The sequence below is a fragment of the Stegodyphus dumicola genome, chromosome 9 (genome assembly GCF_044657685.1).
Source record: "Stegodyphus dumicola isolate Sdum_Otavi_A_Nest chromosome 9, ASM4465768v1".
NCBI lineage: Eukaryota > Metazoa > Arthropoda > Arachnida > Araneae > Eresidae > Stegodyphus > Stegodyphus dumicola.
In genome coordinates, this window is record NC_140776.1 from 145,787,222 (window position 1) to 145,807,884 (window position 20,663).

The following is a 20,663-nucleotide window of genomic DNA, read 5'->3' on the forward strand; positions in this document are numbered from 1 at the left end:
CCTTTTTTACCTATAACACATCAGTTTTAAGAGAAGGGAAGAAGAATATCAAATATGAGAAAAACAAACCATAAGCAATCTAGTGAATTTTCAAAGATTGAAAAAAGTATAATAGAATCAAATATATTATTTTGTTGTCTTTTTGTGTTTATATCCACTGGGGTTGGTTTCACATTTGAGGGTCCAACAGTAGTCCGCTAATATGTTTGAGGTTCAATTTTCCACTATACAGTTCTCCATTTGAGCAATTTGCTAGTGAAATCTTTTGCTCTGTTCATCTGAAACTGCAACTAAATTGTCATGGAAGAATTCCAAATGGGAATGAAGAAAATGCAGCTTAAGTGACATGTTGCAACCTAATCTCTTGTAAGATTGGATAAGTTCTTCAACTAGATCTTTGTAGCTCTCTGATTTCTTGTTACCTAAAAAGCTGCTACATATGTTTTTGAAGGCTATTTTCTTGAAAGTGTAATTTCAAAATTTTCATCTTTAAAAGTTCTCATATCTGCAGCCTAACGAACAGTCCTTCTTTTACGTGCTTGCTTCTCTTTTACACACGAATTTCCATCTCAAATAAAGAAAAGCATTTCCTTCTTTTCTATTTAAAGCTTTAACAAAATTTTTATAAGCCTGAGTTTTATGTGCAGAGGAGATAAATAAATTTTTTGCCGCTCTACTAAGGGCTCATTGAGGATTTTTTCATACCAGGCATTTCTGCTGCTCTACTAAGGGCTCACTGAGGATTTTTTCATACCAGGCATGATGTTTTCATGTAGCATCCATTCCTTAATGACAAAATGTTAGTTTCTGGCTCTGCTGTCCCATACACATAAAAAACAATGACTGGTATAGTGACTCTGGAGTCCTGTAAGTAGTGCAACAACTTTTATATCAACCCAGATATTATATTATAATCTTTGAAAATGCATGCTCTCGTACCTTTAGTTCATATTTACAGCATGACCCATGAGAATAAATTGGTTGTTCATTTCCATTAAACAATAAAACTGCCTCTAGACTTGTCTTCAAAGAGTCAACAGTTGCCACTTGGCAAGTTTATGGGAAAGGTCCAGTTCTTTCATTTAACCTGGAATATCATGACAGTAAACTAAGCATTTTCCATTGAGAAAAATACTACCAGGAAAGACTGCCTTTTCCAAAACATGGAAAATTTCACTCCTTTTTGTAAGAGATTCTACTACAGTAAACAAGATACAAGCAGTTGAGCCTTTGTTTTGGTAAGATGCAAATTACGAATAAGATTACTGAGCTCTTCCTTTTGAGATATAAAATGTGGCTGTTTACTACTGCTATTACAACCTGGAGTGGCTTTTGGCTCAAAATCATCTAGTGCAAATGATTCCATATTTGTCTGGAGGCTTAAAGATAGGTATGCTAGAAGCAACATGAAGTCAGGTCTCATGGCTAAGTAACTATTCAGATATTCAAATTTATGCTTGCTTTTAGTAGAAAAAACCCAGGATTTTTGTTGTCTCAAATCCTCAACATGATTCTGAGGTTCTCACCAAATCATTGACACTCCAAACTTTATTTGTGAGTATCCCATACTGTTACATTTCTTCAGCAAGTGTGGCAGCAAATTTTGGGAGCCCAATTTTTGTCTTCATCGCCAACTTTGCACCCAAAATATAACTTGGAGGCTTTTCTTACAAATAGGTTCACAGTCTGCTGTTGAATTTTCAGCATCACTTCATCACATACATAACAGAAATTGTTCAGTTTGTTCGGACAAGATCGTAACGATATCATTTACAGATGGTGAAAAATAATAGCACTACTACAACATTATCATTATTCGAAAGCTCTTTGCACTTTGCTCGTATGTTCAATACTGATCCTCTGACAACCACCCAGCTGTGTATATACCAGTTTTCTACACCTTGTGCTTTCTAGAAACATTGGGTATCGAGAGTATCTTACAATGTCTAAATTCCTGTATTGCCAGATTGTGCGCAACTTCCCTAAACTTAGAGAAAACTTGAATTTGGCAACGTTGCACCTCAGTATGCTATAACAACTTATATATTGCATAGGTACATCCTTATAATTACTTTGCAATCAATCAAAACACGTTGTTGATGTTCTCTGGATTTTGCTACATGATACGACAATTTACAGGTCAGTGTAAGGGTTACATAGCTAGAAATTATCAAAATAACACATCAGTTTGGTGAGGTGCATTTACATGCAGAATAGAGCAATTATTACTTAATCTATGTACAATCTGATAGAAGATTGATAAAACATATGCATAAGACTATACACAATAAATTTTAAGTTTGATCATGAATATTGGTTGCATGTACGAAAAAGATATTATTTAAATGAAACATTAAAATGCATAGCTAACAAATAAGCAATATTTATACAATAAGTGCTACTTTTATACACTAATGCAATATAATAATGCTGTCCTAAGTTAATGTATACAAATTTAACAATGCCTAAAAAATGAACTGAAGAAAGAAAAGCTGTTTTTACAAGAAGAAGCCTTATAACTGCTTTGCAATAACAAAGCAGCTAATTAAAAAATATTAGTAAATGTTAATGAGACCTTTTCATATATGCTAACTCGGTGATCTTGAAATATTTTTGATTACAGACCCCTAAAATGAAAATAACTATACATCATACCCCAACTATTTATTCATTTTTAAACAATATGCAGTGTTTAAACAATTTATATCAAATTACAAATTTACATTTTTAATTGAAATTCGAAGTGAGAAATGCCATTATACTGGTTTAGTAATATCGTAAAACCTGCTTAAAAGCCCTCTCTTAATGCAATTCAATTGATTCTAATTCTAATTTAATGATATATTCTGCTTTAATTATTATTATCATTGCAGAAAATGCTATTTCACACATGTATGTAGTAAGATGTTCATTCATTGATGATGTTCTGCTTATATGCTAATGAAACCAGACATAGTGACCAATGACAGAAACTTGATTCAAGTGATACACCATCATACACTCCCAAATGCTTGTGAGCCTACTTATTTGCCTTATTCTCAAGTATCAGTCTGCATACCACACTATTGAGACCACTGTGATAATTAACGTTTTAATTATGTGATATGTATTGTTAAGAAACTGTTATTTTACAAATACAGTTCTTAAAATGGATTTTGCTGCAAAATAACTGAAATCTATTTGAGGTTATAAAGTATAATTTGAACATGTCTTTCTGAATTAAAGAGCTGCCAGTGCTTAAATGCAAGATCATCAAAGACTGAAGTTTGAATATTTTTATTCTCAACTATAAAATACCTTTGAAAAAATTAAAGATATTAGATGTGTTGTGGAGAAAGTTGAAAAGAACAGAAATGTCGAAAGGTAGATAATAAGAATCAAATTTACGATCAATAGAATCAACAATAGAGTATTTGTGCAATCTGAAGTTATGACTCTTATGCATATAATATTCAGTGCTGATCCTACAAATGTTTATTATCTGGAGAGAAAAAGGAACTTGAAATCTTGCTATTACCAGAAAATATGACAAAAAGAGAAGATATTACATTAAAAAAAGTCTACATCTGTATTTATTATGGAAAGGACAATGAATGGCATGTGAAATTTTTCAACTGTAAGTAAAACTTCTCTTTTCTTGGAATATATTAAAAATGCAGGATCAACTTGTCCATGAAAATACATCCCTCAATATGGTGTTTATAAATTAATACAGAAATTTGAAATAATTACCTTTCAAAGTTTCCTTAGTATATAATTTTTGATGAAGCCTTTAATTTAAATTAAATTAGAATAAAATTAGAATTAATTTAAATTAGAATATATTGATCAAACTGACCCTTACTACATATAAAGAAGAACTATGCAAATAAGTTTTTAATGTTCAGATTTCATAAGCTAAAAATATTTAGAAAGTGCAATCTTTTTATACTGCAAATAAAATTTTTCACTTGTTATTACCTCCACCAGTTGCTGCTGCAGCAATTTCCTTAGAAAATAAAGCAATTGCCTCTTTCGTATCATGGTGGACGGCTATCCACATAACCACTTCACGAGAATCCTGAAAGCAAGATGATATAATAACATACATATGCATGTTTTATTTATTAAAATGAAAACTATAAGAATTATGAGTTAAAAACATTACAATTGAACAATGAAAGAAGCATATATTGTTGAAGACTCAACTGGAACTCATGGTTAAAAATGAAGTTAAGAAGAAATAAAATGTTCTTAATTAACACTCTAAAATCTCATTTAAATATTAATAAGTTAGGAGCTTTTGCAGGCAGCCTCTGCTTTGTCATCTGGAATTGGATTGAGTGGCTTGATCAGGTTCCCTTTTTTCATTATTATTTCTTGCAAGATTGCTTGGTGTAAGGTTGCTGAATTTCTGAGGGTCAAAGTTCACATATATGGGAGAATGAAAGAAAAGTTTCTATTATAACATGGTCTAGTGGCAAATTCTAATGCTTCTTTAATTTTAAAGGTGCTTTTATGTCAGAGTTTGTTGATGACTTAATATCTTCCCCATTCACTAAATAAGTTTGAATCTCCAAGGAGTATGAAGTATATTCCAAGAAGTACAGGATGTATTATTTTCATTGCTTTAATGGCTTTAATGCTTGATATATATATATATTTTGACAAAGAATTTACAAACTCTGTCAAAATATATTGCAGGGAAACAGTACACAAAATGTGTTTGAATGAATATAACCTTACAGTAATTAAGGACACTCAGTGAATACACAAAATGAAATCAGATTTATCAAAGTTCTAACTTACAGTGTTCCGCATATATAAATAAACAAACTGTTTCTAAAATTTAACAGCTTCGGTAAAAATTGCTTAAATATTAAAAGACAGGCCAAAGTATTACATTCAAAAGTATATCTTACACATTATTAAAATTTTTATGTAAATATTTACATTTATTCATTTGAATTTATTTGTATTTATTTTGCATTGTTGTGTACTTGTTGTCCTTTGTTTTATTTATCTCAGCTTAACTTACTGTCCAACTAAAATAATAGTCAATTTATGATTTATATACATGGTGATGTGTATATAATGAACTTTGGTACTTTTCCATTTCGCCGGTGCAAATCTTGCCAAGCAGAATTTGTTGGTGACAACATACAGTATACACATAAAAGATGTTAACAAATGTTAGTTCTAAGAATTTTTTATTTTGAAGGCATAAACATTTTAATATGGTTTAAAATTTTGTAAAAAGCCAATAAATTTGTAAAAAGACATTAATTTAACAATTTACTATGCTTTCATGGTTCAACATCCTGATTCGCCAGTTCATATCACGTGACCCCAAGTGATCTCATCTCATGTAAACTATGCTACAAAAATCTAATTCTCTCAATAATTCTCTACATTAATTTCAAGTTAAATCTTAACATGGAATAGAAGTCTAAATGCAAGAATTATTTCAATTCGTATGAATAGCTTACTCAGAAATTATGTAAAACCGCAGTGCTTTACTTCGCTAGTGCATTTTCATTAAAATTGATGAATTTAACCCTTTACTTTCCTTTTTCTATATTTTCACCTTCGGGTGAGTGGTGTGATTGCATCCTAATTGACTTAATTACCACAAATGGCCTTAAGACATAACATTGAACTATTTGGTAAAAATTCTATGTAATAGTATGCCAGTATTGAAAGAAAAAATCAATCTGATAAGAAATGGCTGCGACTTGTTTTGGAAATGAGGTGTAAAAGGTTACCAGCTAAGATATTCCGTTTGGCATCAGTTGTATCGTCTGTTCCAGCAAAACGGAAAAGTACTCGAACTACTCATAAGTCTAAAACATCAGATCATCCCATAGACAGTATTGTTTTTCATACAAGACTTACTAATTAAAATAGTATATTCGAACACATTTAAGTAAAGCAATTTACACAAATATATAAATACAACTGAGAAAAGTTAGCTTCATTCAGATAAATTTTGGTTTGGAAGCCACGCAGATATCAAATTATTATGTTAATGGTGAAATGTTAATCAAGGAAATAGTGACCACAGAAAAGCGCATCAGATATATCATACTTTACCAGTCTAAAACTCTCTCTAAGTTTTGCCATGTTGCCTAACTGTGGTGGTGGAGTGACCCTAGGTGGAATGGACGAAGTACGCTGGGAGTGTATACTCCTGGTAGAGCCACACTAGGTGTGAAGACCATTCCAATAGCCCAGGTAAGCACAGGCAAAGTCAGACTTTAAACTTTGGTGCCTCAAGGTCTTGGACTTTCTGAAGCTGAATTTTATTCCCTTCATCTTGACTGGTTGATTTGAAAATTTTAATCATACTGCCTCACCCGTTACACAGTATAAAAAGAGGCACGTTTAGAATGTTAGTAGAGGCCTCCGTTTGAAAAATAAGCTATTATCTACATCCATTTCTTCTGGATCTGGAAGGAGCTGTTTGAGAATATTGCAATGCAACATCAATGGACTGTGTACATTGGCTATGAGAGTTAAGTTTGACCAGTTGCTGGACTGTTAGCTAATCAACATTTCAAAGACTCTATACTAAAGGCCAACTGGGGTGGCCATTTTCAGGGGCAATAGAAAAAAATACAAGCCTAATTTTATTCATAAATCAGAAGTCCTCTTTCCTCTTTTGCAACAGAGAAATGCTCTTTATCGCAAACTTCTGACCTCTCTTTCTTCTGATATTAGGTCAGCCTTAAACCTGATTAATGATAATATTAAACGTTTGTATTCTGAATTCAAGTTAGACGAAGGAATAACTTATGTGCAAACCTTGACTCTCACACTCCTGTTTCTAAACTTTTGAAATTGGCTAAGAATACTGATATAATACAACTTTCAGTCAAGTCATTTTGACTTGACCAGTACATTTCTGCACCCTGATTTGGATCTTTGTGAAGTGACAGTGAGGCTGCAAATATATTGGGTAGACATTATAAGAGGAAGAGTTAACTTTCTTTTAACACACAAGACAAACTAAATGCTGAATCAGCTAGATATTTTATACATAAAAATCGTTGTAAACCTGGTGAGATTACAGTTTTTAATAGAGATTTTACCAATGAGGAACTGGATATTGCTTTTCATGATATGGATTTTTAAAAATATATGTTGGCCAATTTGAGTCATTTGGGCAAAGAATTTCTTTTTGGAGTGTTAGACAATTCCCTAGGGATTGGAAAGATGGCCTAGTCATCCCTATTAGGAGACATGGAAAACAAGACAATGATCCAAACAGCTTTAGGCCAATAGCTTTAACTAACATACTGTGCAAGCTTATGAAGAGGATTATTCTACAAAGACTTACTTTTTACCTTGATCAAAATAAACTACTTTTCCTGAACAGTATCGCTTTACAAGGGGCCATTACACGATGGATTAGGTTTTATATTTTTATCAAAAGATCAGGGATGCCCAAATCTTAGAAATTTGTCAAAGGTCAAGGATGCCCAAATCTTAATAATAATCTTAAATGTCAATCTTAGGCCTGCAAATCACACTGTGGCTGCCCTTCTGGACCTGTCTAAAGCCTTTGACAGGGTGTGGAAAAACAACCTGCTCTGCAAACTTTACAGCAAGTTTAATATCATGGGCAAAGTCTTGCTGTGGCTTGCTGACTTTTTAAATGCCAGATATTAGATAGAAATTTAGACAGCATTTCTGGAAGACTTAGAATGGGCCAGAGTATTCCTCAGGGATCAATAGTTAGTCCCACTACATTCTCTATTAGGATTTAAAAAAAAAAAAAAAAAAAAAAAAAAAAAAAAATCTAATTTTCTTTTATTTTTTTGGTGGCTTGAAGCTTAAAAAAATTCATTCATGGAAAAAAAAATGATTCCCATGGGGCATTTAAAACAGACCAAGATTTTTTCTCCAGTAAGCCAGCAATTTCTTTAGGAATGGCATAAAACCTATTATAGCACTGAAAGAATATTATTGACTCAGATGGGAAATACATCATTGATTAAATTAGTAACTTACTCATTTTTTATTTCTTTAAAACCTATTTTAAAAGAATACACTATTCCTGGAATAATCTGATAATACACCATAACAGACTTGTTATTAATTATTTTGATGATGAATAATTGTTAATGGTCTTATGGGCTGTGGGAAGAATAGAATTTAGCATAGAATAGATTCCAGAAATAGTATTCAGAAGATTACAGCAAGGAAGAAAGAGACATACTAAATGTATCCATGTGTTTGTTTTTTGCCTTTAGTATATCATTAAATCCATCATCAAAATGTCACTTAACTACAATGGGTATTCTCAGTATACATATAATATTTACGTTAACACATACCATTTACCTTCATCATAATAAAATACCATTTGTTTGTCCAAAGACCACTAACATAACAGCGTTAATGTATAATTAACAATATGTTTGAAGAACACAGGGAACATATGGAAATAGTAATCTTTTGTGCCTACACACGAAATAAAATTTAGTAAGTGACTAAATAACTAGAGGTTTATATTTGGCATGAAAGATAAGAGTGAACAGAACTTACAGCAAGCACCTTAGTAGAGGACATTAAATTTTGAGCAAGTGCCAAACTCTATCAGCAAAAATACACATAATACCCCTTGAGTTTTACAAGCAACATTGCCATTTTTATATGTGTTTATTTTGAATTTTGAAATAAGCATTTGTGGAATTTGCTTGCAGTAGAAGAAATTGCAGTAAAATTTCTGCAGGAACATAGTATTTTGCCACAAAATCATCAAATGGAACAACTGCTCTCAATCCATTCTTAAAACCAATTATTTAGAAATTTCCACCAAAACAATAGATAAAAGAACCAACTTGCGAGCAGGCTTATTGCTTTACCTTTGTGAAATGAACACCTAATTAAAATGTAGAATATGTATGCAATAATATATCAAATGTTGTATGATCTTAAATTCCCTTAGTTCGAAAGCAAATTATTCTAATACTTGCAATAAAAAATTTCTTGCAATTTAAATCATCATTCTTTTTCTTCTGTAAAAAATCACCAAACTGCACAAGGTGGTTGTGCTAATAGGCAAGCATAAAATGAGTTCCATATGTTGGATATTAGTTGCGAAAAACATCCATCTGGCATGTTCATTGTTTATATTTGAGATGTGATGAAAAGACAACACTGCAATGGAGTATGCTCTTCAATTGGAGCAAACAAAAATACACCATGAACTTCTTAATCTTACTTACCTATATCACATAATGCACTATGAGTATAGTTTACAAGAATCATACATCCTACAAATCAACATAGATATGTTTTTGTTATTTTGTTTGATATATATATATATATTTTGGTAGCATCAAATGTATTTCTCTTGCCTCTATAAAGTTGCAAATAATTTTTTTTTTCTTCTAATATTTTGTATTACAGTTTAGTTTTCATATATCTCTTTTGATCAATGTTTATCAGTCATATAACCATTGCATTATTTCCAAATCCTTTCAAGAAACACATGTTCACTACAATATCTATAAACAACTGAAATCCTAAGACAGCTGGAAAGATTGCTATGCTGCATTAATACTGTTTTTTTTTTTTTTTTTTTTTTTTTTTTTTTTTGTTATCAACGCACGGTAAAATCAATGAATAACTGCAAAAATACTAAAATTTTTACCTTGTTTTTAGCATTTTTGCCATAATTTTCTTCAGCTCCCAAAACTTCAATATGGGTTCGTCTGAATTTTTCTATTCCTAAATGCTTGAAAATGTTTTCAGATCTGCAAATGATGAAACATTTAAATATTGCACATAAAGTAATAAGAATTTGTTACGTGACACATAAAAAGTATACAAACCTTTGAATAATAGATTTTGCAGTTATCACACCTTTTTCAGCAGCTTTTGGACCAACAACAGGACAAACAGTAGTGGCACGATATCCATCACCAAAAGTTGCACTAACCTTCAAGAAATGGTAATTTAATGTCTGAAGGACCTTATGATATATAAAAACTTTTAATATTAAATTTAGTTCAATAATATAAAAAATACAAAGAAATATTTTTCTCATCAGGCATGACTTGTATTAAAATTTTGAATACTGTAAAATATTATTTTAGGACTTGAGAATAAATAAACATTAATAAAATGGTACATTATCTCCTAACAGAAACAATTCCCAATTTCGCATGATTAAAAAATCTCTTAAACAATGTGCTGCACTGAAATTTTTATCTAAAAAAAGAAGACCAGGGGTGAAAATTCATAAATGTTCAAAGTTTATTTTGAAAAATATTTATTTTGAATTATATTTTATTTAAAAAATAATCCAAAAGCTTTTTTTAAGACCTTTTAGGAACAAAAAACATACAAAAAAGAAATGGCACTCAGAAGATTATTGTCAGGGATGGAAGTTATTAGATAAAATTCTGATATCAATAAAAATATAATTTACTTAATAACAATAAGCATACATTCTGAAGTTTTCCGCTGAAATCCTGTCACACATTTACGGCAATATACTGGCAAATTTTAGCCTATTTCTATCCTAATGCCTTTGACTTAATACTAGAAGAAATGGAATTATCAGGAATAGAATAAAGATAATTTCAATCCTATATATCCATTGTGGGGGGAAAACACTATCAAGACTCTTTTTTTTTAATCCAAATGGGCCACTAGTCTCAAAACCCGCTTTTACATGGTCCACTGTAAATGGATTGTTTCACTTTTCATTTGAGTCTGCTGCCATTTGGAAAAACATAAGATATTATTCTTTTATATTTAAACTGCCTGCTACTGATAAACAAACTAAACTATATCAAAGCAATAGATGCAATTCTTAAAAATATTGTTATCATTTTTCTCTTTTTAATCCAATTGATTTAAATGAAAATATGTTTAATTCTTGATATATCTAATTAACAAACATTAAATATTTTTATAGAATTATATTACCTATTTTTTCACTTTTTATACATATATAAAATATATATCAGTAGTTAAATGCATATTCATCTAATATAAGATAATGGTTTGCTACACCACCTGGATTCGTCTCTATTCATAATTTTTGCTGATCAACCATATCAAACTTTGGAAGAAATTTTTTAGGTGAATATTAAAATCTGAAACCTTTCAATATATTTTTTAAAGAATAAGTTTTTAATCAATATTCAAATTTTGTAGCATCTAGTTTTAGTTAGGATGACATAACAAGGAAATGATAAATACCTCTCTTATGCAATTATTCCAATCAACCACTCTATTGTGATTCAGTTGAAGTAAACTTTGATTCACAAAACTCAGAAGAAATTAACTCCTGACACTATAAGTAAATTAATTTTATAGCACTAATGAAATATATATATGATCCACGCTTCTGTTTGCACATGTTTTCCTATCTGGCATGAGTACAGGCCACATAGCCATTTCAGCTTCTTCTCACATTTTAATTTTATGAGATGGTTATTTGAGCACAATCTTTCTTGCAGAAACAAGAGAGCCATGTATTTGCAATACTTGATGCCAAGAAGATGAATCTAACAATCAAACAAACAACAGAAAACAAAAGCTGCCAAGTAGTGTGGCTCTAATAAATACCCGCATTTTAACCCTCTATATTGGGAGCCTGAGGTTAGACTAGCAAAATGTCAGTTTAAAAAAAATTAATGAGTGCTCTGCTATCAAGTTCAGTTTTTTTACTATTTTGTTAACAAAACTTATTTCTCCCATTGTTTGTAGTGAACTTCACGCCTACATTGCATAATGCAGTTTGAATGAAAAATTTATGTTATGAGTACTTTTGAAAACAAAACATATTTTCAAAAAACAAACACTGCACTATAAATGTTTCTACTTTAATTGAATGTGCAAAATAAATATGATTCTGTGTGATAAACAGAATAATGGAAATAGTTAAAACATTAAAATTAACAAAAATTTTTAAAAATAACACATCTATTAAAGTAGCACTTACGTTAAAATAAAAGAAACAGTATTGCACAGTTAATATTCAGAGTAACAACAATTATTTAACAATAAAAAAATATACAAGAAATTTACACAAAGACTTAAATTTTCTCATGCCATCCTTAGGATGCCTAATAATATCTATAATTTTACATTATTATATGCAACCAAAACATGCAACTGTAAACTGGATTTAAAAAGCAGCATTAATATCGGCAGCTGATGTTTGGATGTAAAAGTAAATTCATAAAGAAAAGTTTTTGAAATTTGTAAGTTTATACAGTGAAATTTAATTAAAGAAGAATTCAAAAGTATGTCATTTCATGTGGACAAGTCCCCATACCTGAGAGAAATACGAGTAAAAAATAAGAGAAAACTGTTGCTATATTTTCTACAAGACATCAGAATCTGTTTTGTTGCTTTTAGAGAATATTAAAGATGATTTAATAAATCTGGCTCATTTTTGCAGTGAATTTCTATGCTTGGAGATAAACTCTTTTAAATTAAAAAGTAACCAGGAAGCTCAAAATTTCATCTTTTATTGTTAATTATGTTTTTAGATCAATTTATTTCCATTTGTAAAATTTATGGCTAATTTACAAGCAGTTCAAGTTTATATCTGGAGTTAAGTTTATATATATATATATTATACATATTTAAATTATGTTTACATCTGCTGATGAGAAAAAAGATTTATAAGAAATAACAATTTTTATAAAATAAGATATCAATGGATCAGAATAGGGTTCATTAAAAAAGCAATTTCTAATAATTAATATTAAAGAATTTATAAAAATTTGCAACACTGAGTACACTGTAAAAAAAAACTAATTTCAGAATATAATTTTAATTTCAAGTTATGAAAATACATACCTTATAGAACTGAGGTGGGCATTTTCCTTTTGCCCCTTGAACTAAAACTTGATTTTCTGAAATTATATTTATGAGTAAAATAGCAGTATATGCAAAAGTATGCAAAAATTCAGTAAACATGTTATTAAGAACATTGAAATTAAAATAGAATAAAATACATTTATGATACAAATGTGATTTAAATAAATATGGATGCAACTGCCAAACAGATTACATTGACTGTAATATATACATTATACAAAAAATTATAATTCAGAAGCTTGAGTAAGTTACCTTGCTTTTATCCAAATAAATTCAGAAATCAATACCAACATCTCATAGCAGATCTATAAAACTCACAAATCAAGATGCAGAAATGAAAAATATTTTTATTTTTTAGGTATTCACTCTTTGAGTGTAATCCTTAACAAATTTTCATATCAATCTAAACTAAAACCAGTTTCTTGTATTCAGAAGTCTCTTGTTGGATCTAACAGCTAGTAATACCATTTCTTGAAATATAAAAACGAAGATATTATACCAGTTCATATTCCACACCTTAGATAACATCTTTCAAACCTTATACAATATCTTACAGATATAAATTTACACAATAAGCAAAAAGCCTCTAAATTTTAACAGTTGAAATGTTACATATTTTGACTTTATTAAAATATTATAATTTGACTATGCACTGAAATATATAAAAATGAACTTTATTATTTAATCTCATTTTAGTAACTAACATTTCAAAATAAGGTAATTTCACTTAAACAGCCCAGGAATTTATTTTTCTGATTTACTTTAAAATATCAGGCTATTTTGAAATATCAATAAATAGAGATGATGAAATTATATTTCATTATAATCAAAGATCTGAACAGCAAAACGCCTCCTCTCTTTAAAGATTGCACTTGAATTAGTGCTCCATATTATGGACAAAATGACTAAGGATAATTCAGTAAGTGTCAGTAGTTCAGAATGAGACTCAAGTTGACTTTTTTTCTTTATTATATTGCAGAGTTAATTATATTATTATCAGAGTTTATTCTCCTACTTTTCCTTTTGGATTGCATAACTTTGTTTAATACATAAAGAAGTTTTAAAATTTAATTTAGTTGAACAAAAAACAAGAAAACTCTTTAAATGGCTCAATCCACAAATCCAGAAACTGTAAATAATCACAGTCCAGATTTCTGACAGGATTATGGAACTACTTATTCTTTTCTTCCAAATCTTCATACTACTTCTGTAGTAGAAGATCTTTGACTTCTACTTTTTAAAAATTGAAGCACACAAGTTCAATTTCTGGACATTGGAGCTGATCTTGAAAATTTTTCCTATATATTAATTTCATTCTTAAAAATGAAGGTATGTCTAGAAAAATAAGGACATTTGGTAATCTGCAGATGATTCAATAAAAATGCTAAATGCTGAAGGATTTCATTCTATGATAAAAGAAAAAGAACTACATTGTGTATCTATTGGGTAATAATGCTGTGTATCTATTGTTTTCTTTATAGATGCAATGGAAGGAAATGTCCATTAGAAGGTCCTCCATGAATAATATTTTCAAGGTCGATATGCAACCAATGTTTTGCCATAATGAATTTTTTTATTTTTTCAAAGAAAAAAAAAAAAAAAAGAATTAAATCACATAGGGAAAATGCATAACAAAACAAATGTGAAATTACCTTAATTGTTTAATACTTGAACGTCTAGTTAGTGTCAGCTTTTTCTTATAATAATCTAAATCCCATCCAATGAAACCCATTAGAAGAATGGCTTTGTAAATTGGATAAATTTTTCTCCTTTTAGATGCAAAAATACATTTTACAGTAATACCCCACTGATAAATGAAATTTCACAATTAAAAAAAATTAATAGAAAATTTGGTTTTAGCTTTCAAGCCTTATAAAATTTCCAAGGCTTTTTGATATTTGCTACAGCGAAGTACTTGCCAGTTATCTGATAAGGGATGCTTTTGAGAAGAAACTTCTACTATAAATTGATTTACAATCATGCTTTACATGGATAAAATTGTAAAATTCTCACATACTTGCTAGAAATGGACTAAGGGTGAACTAACAGCATTCATTGGTCTTGTTTGATCACCACTGATGGATAGCAACACTATTATTATTTTTTTGGGGGGGGAGTGAACAGAATACACAAAAGTAATCCATCCAAATATGGTTTTCTCCCTTACATATGCATGGCTAAAGCCTTATTTTTGAAACCAAAGTTTCAATAAATGAACAGAATTTTGACACTAAGGGAAAGTTTCAAAACTTGATTTTAGTGTGAAATATTTTGACTTTCAAAATTTCATTTATTTTTTACACAAATAAATAAGTGCATGTAATACCTTTTCCTGTATTTTAAATGATATGAAAAATGACTACTGACATTTAGTAAGATATTAATTTTTTATAAAAATTAAACATTTCCTTTTATTTAATTTTAACACACACACACACACAAAAAAAAAAAAAGAAAAAAAAAATATTATTGGTAAGAAAATTTTTACAATCAATAACATATAATTTCAGGGTTAAAGAATTTTGTGTAACTTTAGTAATTTAAATGACAATATCAATACCAAATGACTTTCAACTTGCAATGAAAGAATATTTTTATTACCTTAAATCTAAGAGACAGTATGCGATAAAGAAGAGTATTAGCTAACCTATTCTGCACATATTTTTTTATAATATTTATAAACTTACCAGCTATTTGTGTTAGTTTAACATTAGAAAAATCACATAACACATCTGGCAGTGCATAATTTGCGGGATCACCAATTTCATACACTAGTTGCTCGGACACAGTTCCTACAGATACCAAACCACCAGTATTTGGAGGCTTTGAAACAACAAATTCACCATTTTCTTTGCATTCAGCAATTGGGAATCCCATATTATGCCTAAAAGAGTATTTAACCGTTAAGATTCAGTGATTCAAAATATGTTTCAAAATTCAGGCAAATAAAGTGGGTTTGATTATTAGATGTTATATTATTTTTTTAATAATTTCAAAACTAATTTGCATTTTGCTTTAACATGTAAGGATTTTGAATACTTTTTGGAATAATAGAATATTTAATTTTTTTTTACCAAGTTATCTGATAAATACAAGCATTGCGATGAAAATTACCCCAGCCAAAAAGAATTTTAAATAAACTAACAAACAGTGCTTCTAGTTATCAATAATAAAGTCATTTATCAGACCAGTATAGAGGGAAAATACTTCAGGATCTTTCTTTCTTTTTTTGTTGCCTATCATGGGGAAGATTTATTAAAAAATACTACCTGTCTGACAAGGAGTGCCTTTGTGAAGAAATTTTGGTATTCTTCCGTTATCAGAACCAGTATAGAGGAAAAATACTTCAGGATCTCTCTCTTTTTTTTTTTTTTTTTTTTTTTTTTTTGGGCCTATCATAGGGAAGATTTATTGGAGATGGAACAATTTACTGCTCATATCTCCCTATAAAGGCAAATATGATTATTTATTATATTAGTGCTCAATATCTCCCTATAAAGGCAAATATGAATATAGTATGGCAAAGTACTAGAGAGTTACCTGTCTGACAAGGAGTGCCTTTGTGAAGAAATTTTGGTACTCTTCTGTTATCGGAACCGGATTCAGAAATTTATGTATGTACGTGTCAATGTATGCAAATTTATATGTATGTCAGTCACAACACATATCTTAATTCAGTCACAATAACAGAAATATACTGAAATTTCGAAGGTAAATTTTCAAGTATAATAAGCCTAAATGCCATAACATGTTATATTGTATTCTGTAATAACAAAATAGGTCTATATGTTTATTTATATGTAATTCTTGGTAATAAAAGGTATTTCTAAAGAATCTGCTCAAAAACACATAAAAAAGTAAACTGCATTATATTTCATACAAATGTATCAATTCAAAGAAATTCTGTTATTTTTTATATAACTGCTAAAATTGATTTCTCTAATATACAAAAAACTTCATTTAAAAATTATTTTAATCAATTAATTGTGCAGTTTTTAAGCCAATAACTTGGTGCACGTAAATAACCCTTTGCACATACTAATGTTTTCTAAATTAGTGGGTGTGCTTAAAGGCAATGATTTATGCATAGAAGCAAAAATCGTTGGTACATAAATTAGATACGTGATGCATATATATATTTACTTAGTTACAAAGAGGCTCCTTACATATTTATTATGACTTGCTCTTTTTTCTTTCAAGCAGCTTTATAACTTTTTTATAATTACAAGGACATTCTTTTTTTGTGCAGCAATACTAATCTTTCAATAAAGTAACATTTTAGTTTACCGAATATAGCTTTTGGATTCCTTTATTCTTCTTCAGCAAAATCTTCTTCTATTCTCTAATATCACTACAGTTTCCAGGAAGCATGCCAAAATCAGGAAGCAGAGAATAAATTTTAAGACTGGTATTGTAATCTAATTATTTCAAAACTAATGTATTTTATAACTAGACTATTTGTAATGCAACAGTAAATTTTGAATTCACAAATTCTCACTAACATGAATAATAAAAAATCAGTTTTTAATGGGAGTCCATACTAAAAGATAAACGTCTTAGTATGTTAAACTTCAAACTATTCAGCAATAACTTGCATAGTAATGTAATATGCATACACAACATAAACGGATAAATTAGTAAAATAAAACACATGAATGCATACTAGGTAAGTTATCACAAAGATATTTACATACCCCCTATTATGGAAATTCACTCATTTTCAATAAGCCTCATAGAAAAACTGAACAGTTTTTTTCATTTCACATTACAAATTCTAGATTAATACAAAAGTCATTTTTTATATTAATCTAGAATTGATTGATGATCTTTTCTCCAAATGATTTTTCCTCAACATCATCTTTCTCCAATTTATTAAGATATTCAGAAATCTGATTTGTAAACATGATCTCTTGCTTGATAATATCAGCACAGTTGTGATTATGTTTCAGATTTTATGTAGTATTGACAATTTCAAATCTAAATTTTAGACCCTCCTATGCTTGAAGACAGGTGAACAAGAACTTAAATTTTAAGTAATACAGAGGTGGGCAAAATAACTCTTTTATGATATTAGACCAGAAAAATTTGTTCACTGAAGTGAACTGGTTCTTTTCTACGGTTCTTTCTCACTAACAACAGTCCTGATGAATATGGCCGGCGAGTGAATCAAGAGTAATGTAAGACAATACAGTGAAGAATGGAAAGATTTGAATAAGCAGTGGGATCGGAAGAATCAGTTCAATTGAACTGCTAACTCCCTGGACTTCTTTCAACTCTAGTTTTGAGATTCCCTAAAACCTTCTTTCTACATAGAACCCATAAAAATTTTTTGAATTAAAAAAGTTAAAAAGTTGTAAAATGATAAAAATTAAACTCATTTTAACATAGGAGGAGAAAGGAATGGGTATCTTTCTCTCCTAAAATGGGAATCGAACTTTCTTGGCATACTTCCAACAAGAGCTTTCGATGAATGAACTTTAAAAGAGCTACTGATCTTTTTTGGTGAACAATTGTTCATTTGCTCAGTAACATGAATTGGTTCTTTAATTCAATTTAAGAATGAATTGCCCACTTCTTTAGTACAACAGAATGTCAGATTAAACCTGCTACTATGTCAGATTAAACCTATTTCATACATCCTTAGGCTAAAGGTAAAATAAGAATTTATAAAGCTAGTTTTGGTAAGCAAGACAAATAATACCTTTAGCATTGAATATTCAAATGCCTCAGCCAGAAAAGATTTGTAATTTACCAATCAGATATTCATCTTAAATAGGTGCCACATTAATGAACTGCTACTGCATTCTAACTTTTAATTCCAAGAGAAATTTTATCTGATGGCTCTTTTCTTTATAAATTCCAGGTCTTTTATTATTTTCCAGTACCTGAACAATCAAATATACTTTTTTAATTAACACCTAACAGATTTTTAAACATCTGAAATGTCTGGAAAATTCATTGTCTTTATTTAGAACTACTTTATAACCTTATGTAAAAAATTATTTAATTAAATTAAATTTAGTAGGAAGTGGCCCTCCAGCAACTATATTTCGATTCTAAACATTTCTTATTTAAGAGTACTGTCATTTCCCCATTTTGGTCAATCTTTCTTAATCAACCATTTTGTTCAATCTTTCTTAATCAATCTTGAAAATTCTGTAGTTCAGATTCCCAAGTTAAAGTAATACCATACTGTACATTATTCATGTACTTACACATTTGACATTCTTTTCTACCATTCTACTGTGTTAAAGAAAAAACTCTGAACTAAAAAGATTTTATTAGAAACACTGATAAAAAATTAATCAATTAAAACATATTCTTCATATAAGAAAACAGTTTTTGATTGGTAAACATGCAAAGAGAATTTTCATATGATTTTTTGTTAATAAATTTATTCAATGTTTTCATAAACCATATATCGTCTACTAGGAAATAAAAACTGCCCTTGATTTACTTTCATTAAATTAAGAATCTTTTCCCACCAACTTCAAGATCACACATATCCCCCCTTTTCATATAGCAACAACATATCCATTTAATTTTTTTTCCACTTGATTAATTTCTAAACCAAAACCTGATCTCATCAAGCAATGATTTCATAATAAGTATGACACCTTAAAAGTTTCAAAATACAGAATTTAAAAATAATTCTTCATGCAGCTCACATGAAACTTGATGTAGAAAGGGAGTGCATATGTTGGTGCTTAATACTATGCATTTCTTAGATGAAATTACTTTCAAAACAAATTTGACTTTTCAATACATTTTCACAAAACTTATACTAATATTTAACATGACTTTCACTTTTTGGGATCTTAAATCAAACTTCTTCATACATGTTACTCATAACAGAAAATATTATTCCATGAAACCTGTACTTCCAGGTAGACAAAGGACAAATTCTGCAATATCACAAAAAATCTGAAGCTGAAAAGATTGTCCATTTGTTTCAGCAAATATTTACTGCTCTCTATCAAATATTACCATACACTAATATCACTGCATAAATGCAGCATATAAGACAAGCATTTCTCCTTTCCATCAATCCAGATAAGTATGTCTTCTTAAGTATGATGGGTACCATCGGCACAAATTTGTTTACATATTTTAATGAACCAAAATTTCAGCTTGTTTTAAAATATTTGTATTGGATATGAAATGGAACAAAACTAGTACTTTTCCAAAATGATGAAAAGCATAAGACATGAAAATAAAATGGCATTGACCCATTTAAACCAGAACCTATGGTTACCTCACTAAGTTTCTCTCTCTACAAATCAGGCACACATAACTTTCAGTAAGCATTTCATTCTGTTCAACAGTTCAATAATACTGTTTTTATCCACTTTTTTCTAATAAATGTTAAAAAATTATTTCATTTGTTTGCTCAATAAAAACAGAAAAGGAGAAATAAACATAGATAGAACTACATACAAAATAGCTAAACCTTGGATTCTAAGGTCTTTTATATACTGTCTAAACATTTAAATTTTTTGCTAAAAGAATACTTCTATATCATTCATAAATTAAATATTAATGCTATATTGCTCATAAATTAAATGTTAATGCTATATTATTCATGAATTAATGTTTGATGACATTTTATACATTTGGCAATATTTTCTCTGATGGAGACACATCTATAAATTTAATCCTTTTACTTTTGATGATATTAACAAAGAGTCCTCCATTCTAATAAATTAAATATGTATAAAGTCAAGATCCTGAATACTTGGGACTCGAACAATTTTGGATTTTAGAATGTCGGTTTAAATCTACTAAGATGACATGTAGACATAGCAACATTGGGGCTTCCTTCATTGCTCAGG

General features: G+C 29.4%; 1 protein-coding gene across 1 annotated transcript in view; it reads right to left on the bottom strand.

Moving 5' to 3' along the window:
- Positions 1-20,663, bottom strand: part of LOC118198092 (uncharacterized) — a 52,928-nt gene that overhangs the window by 26,023 nt on the left and 6,242 nt on the right. The window contains exons 8-12 of the mRNA XM_035369687.2: positions 15,519-15,715; positions 12,811-12,866; positions 9,822-9,928; positions 9,641-9,743; positions 3,961-4,060 (exon numbers count right to left, since the gene is read on the bottom strand). Of these exons, the coding sequence (XP_035225578.1) occupies positions 3,961-4,060; positions 9,641-9,743; positions 9,822-9,928; positions 12,811-12,866; positions 15,519-15,715 (563 nt within the window). The remainder of the gene's footprint in view (positions 1-3,960; positions 4,061-9,640; positions 9,744-9,821; positions 9,929-12,810; positions 12,867-15,518; positions 15,716-20,663) is intronic.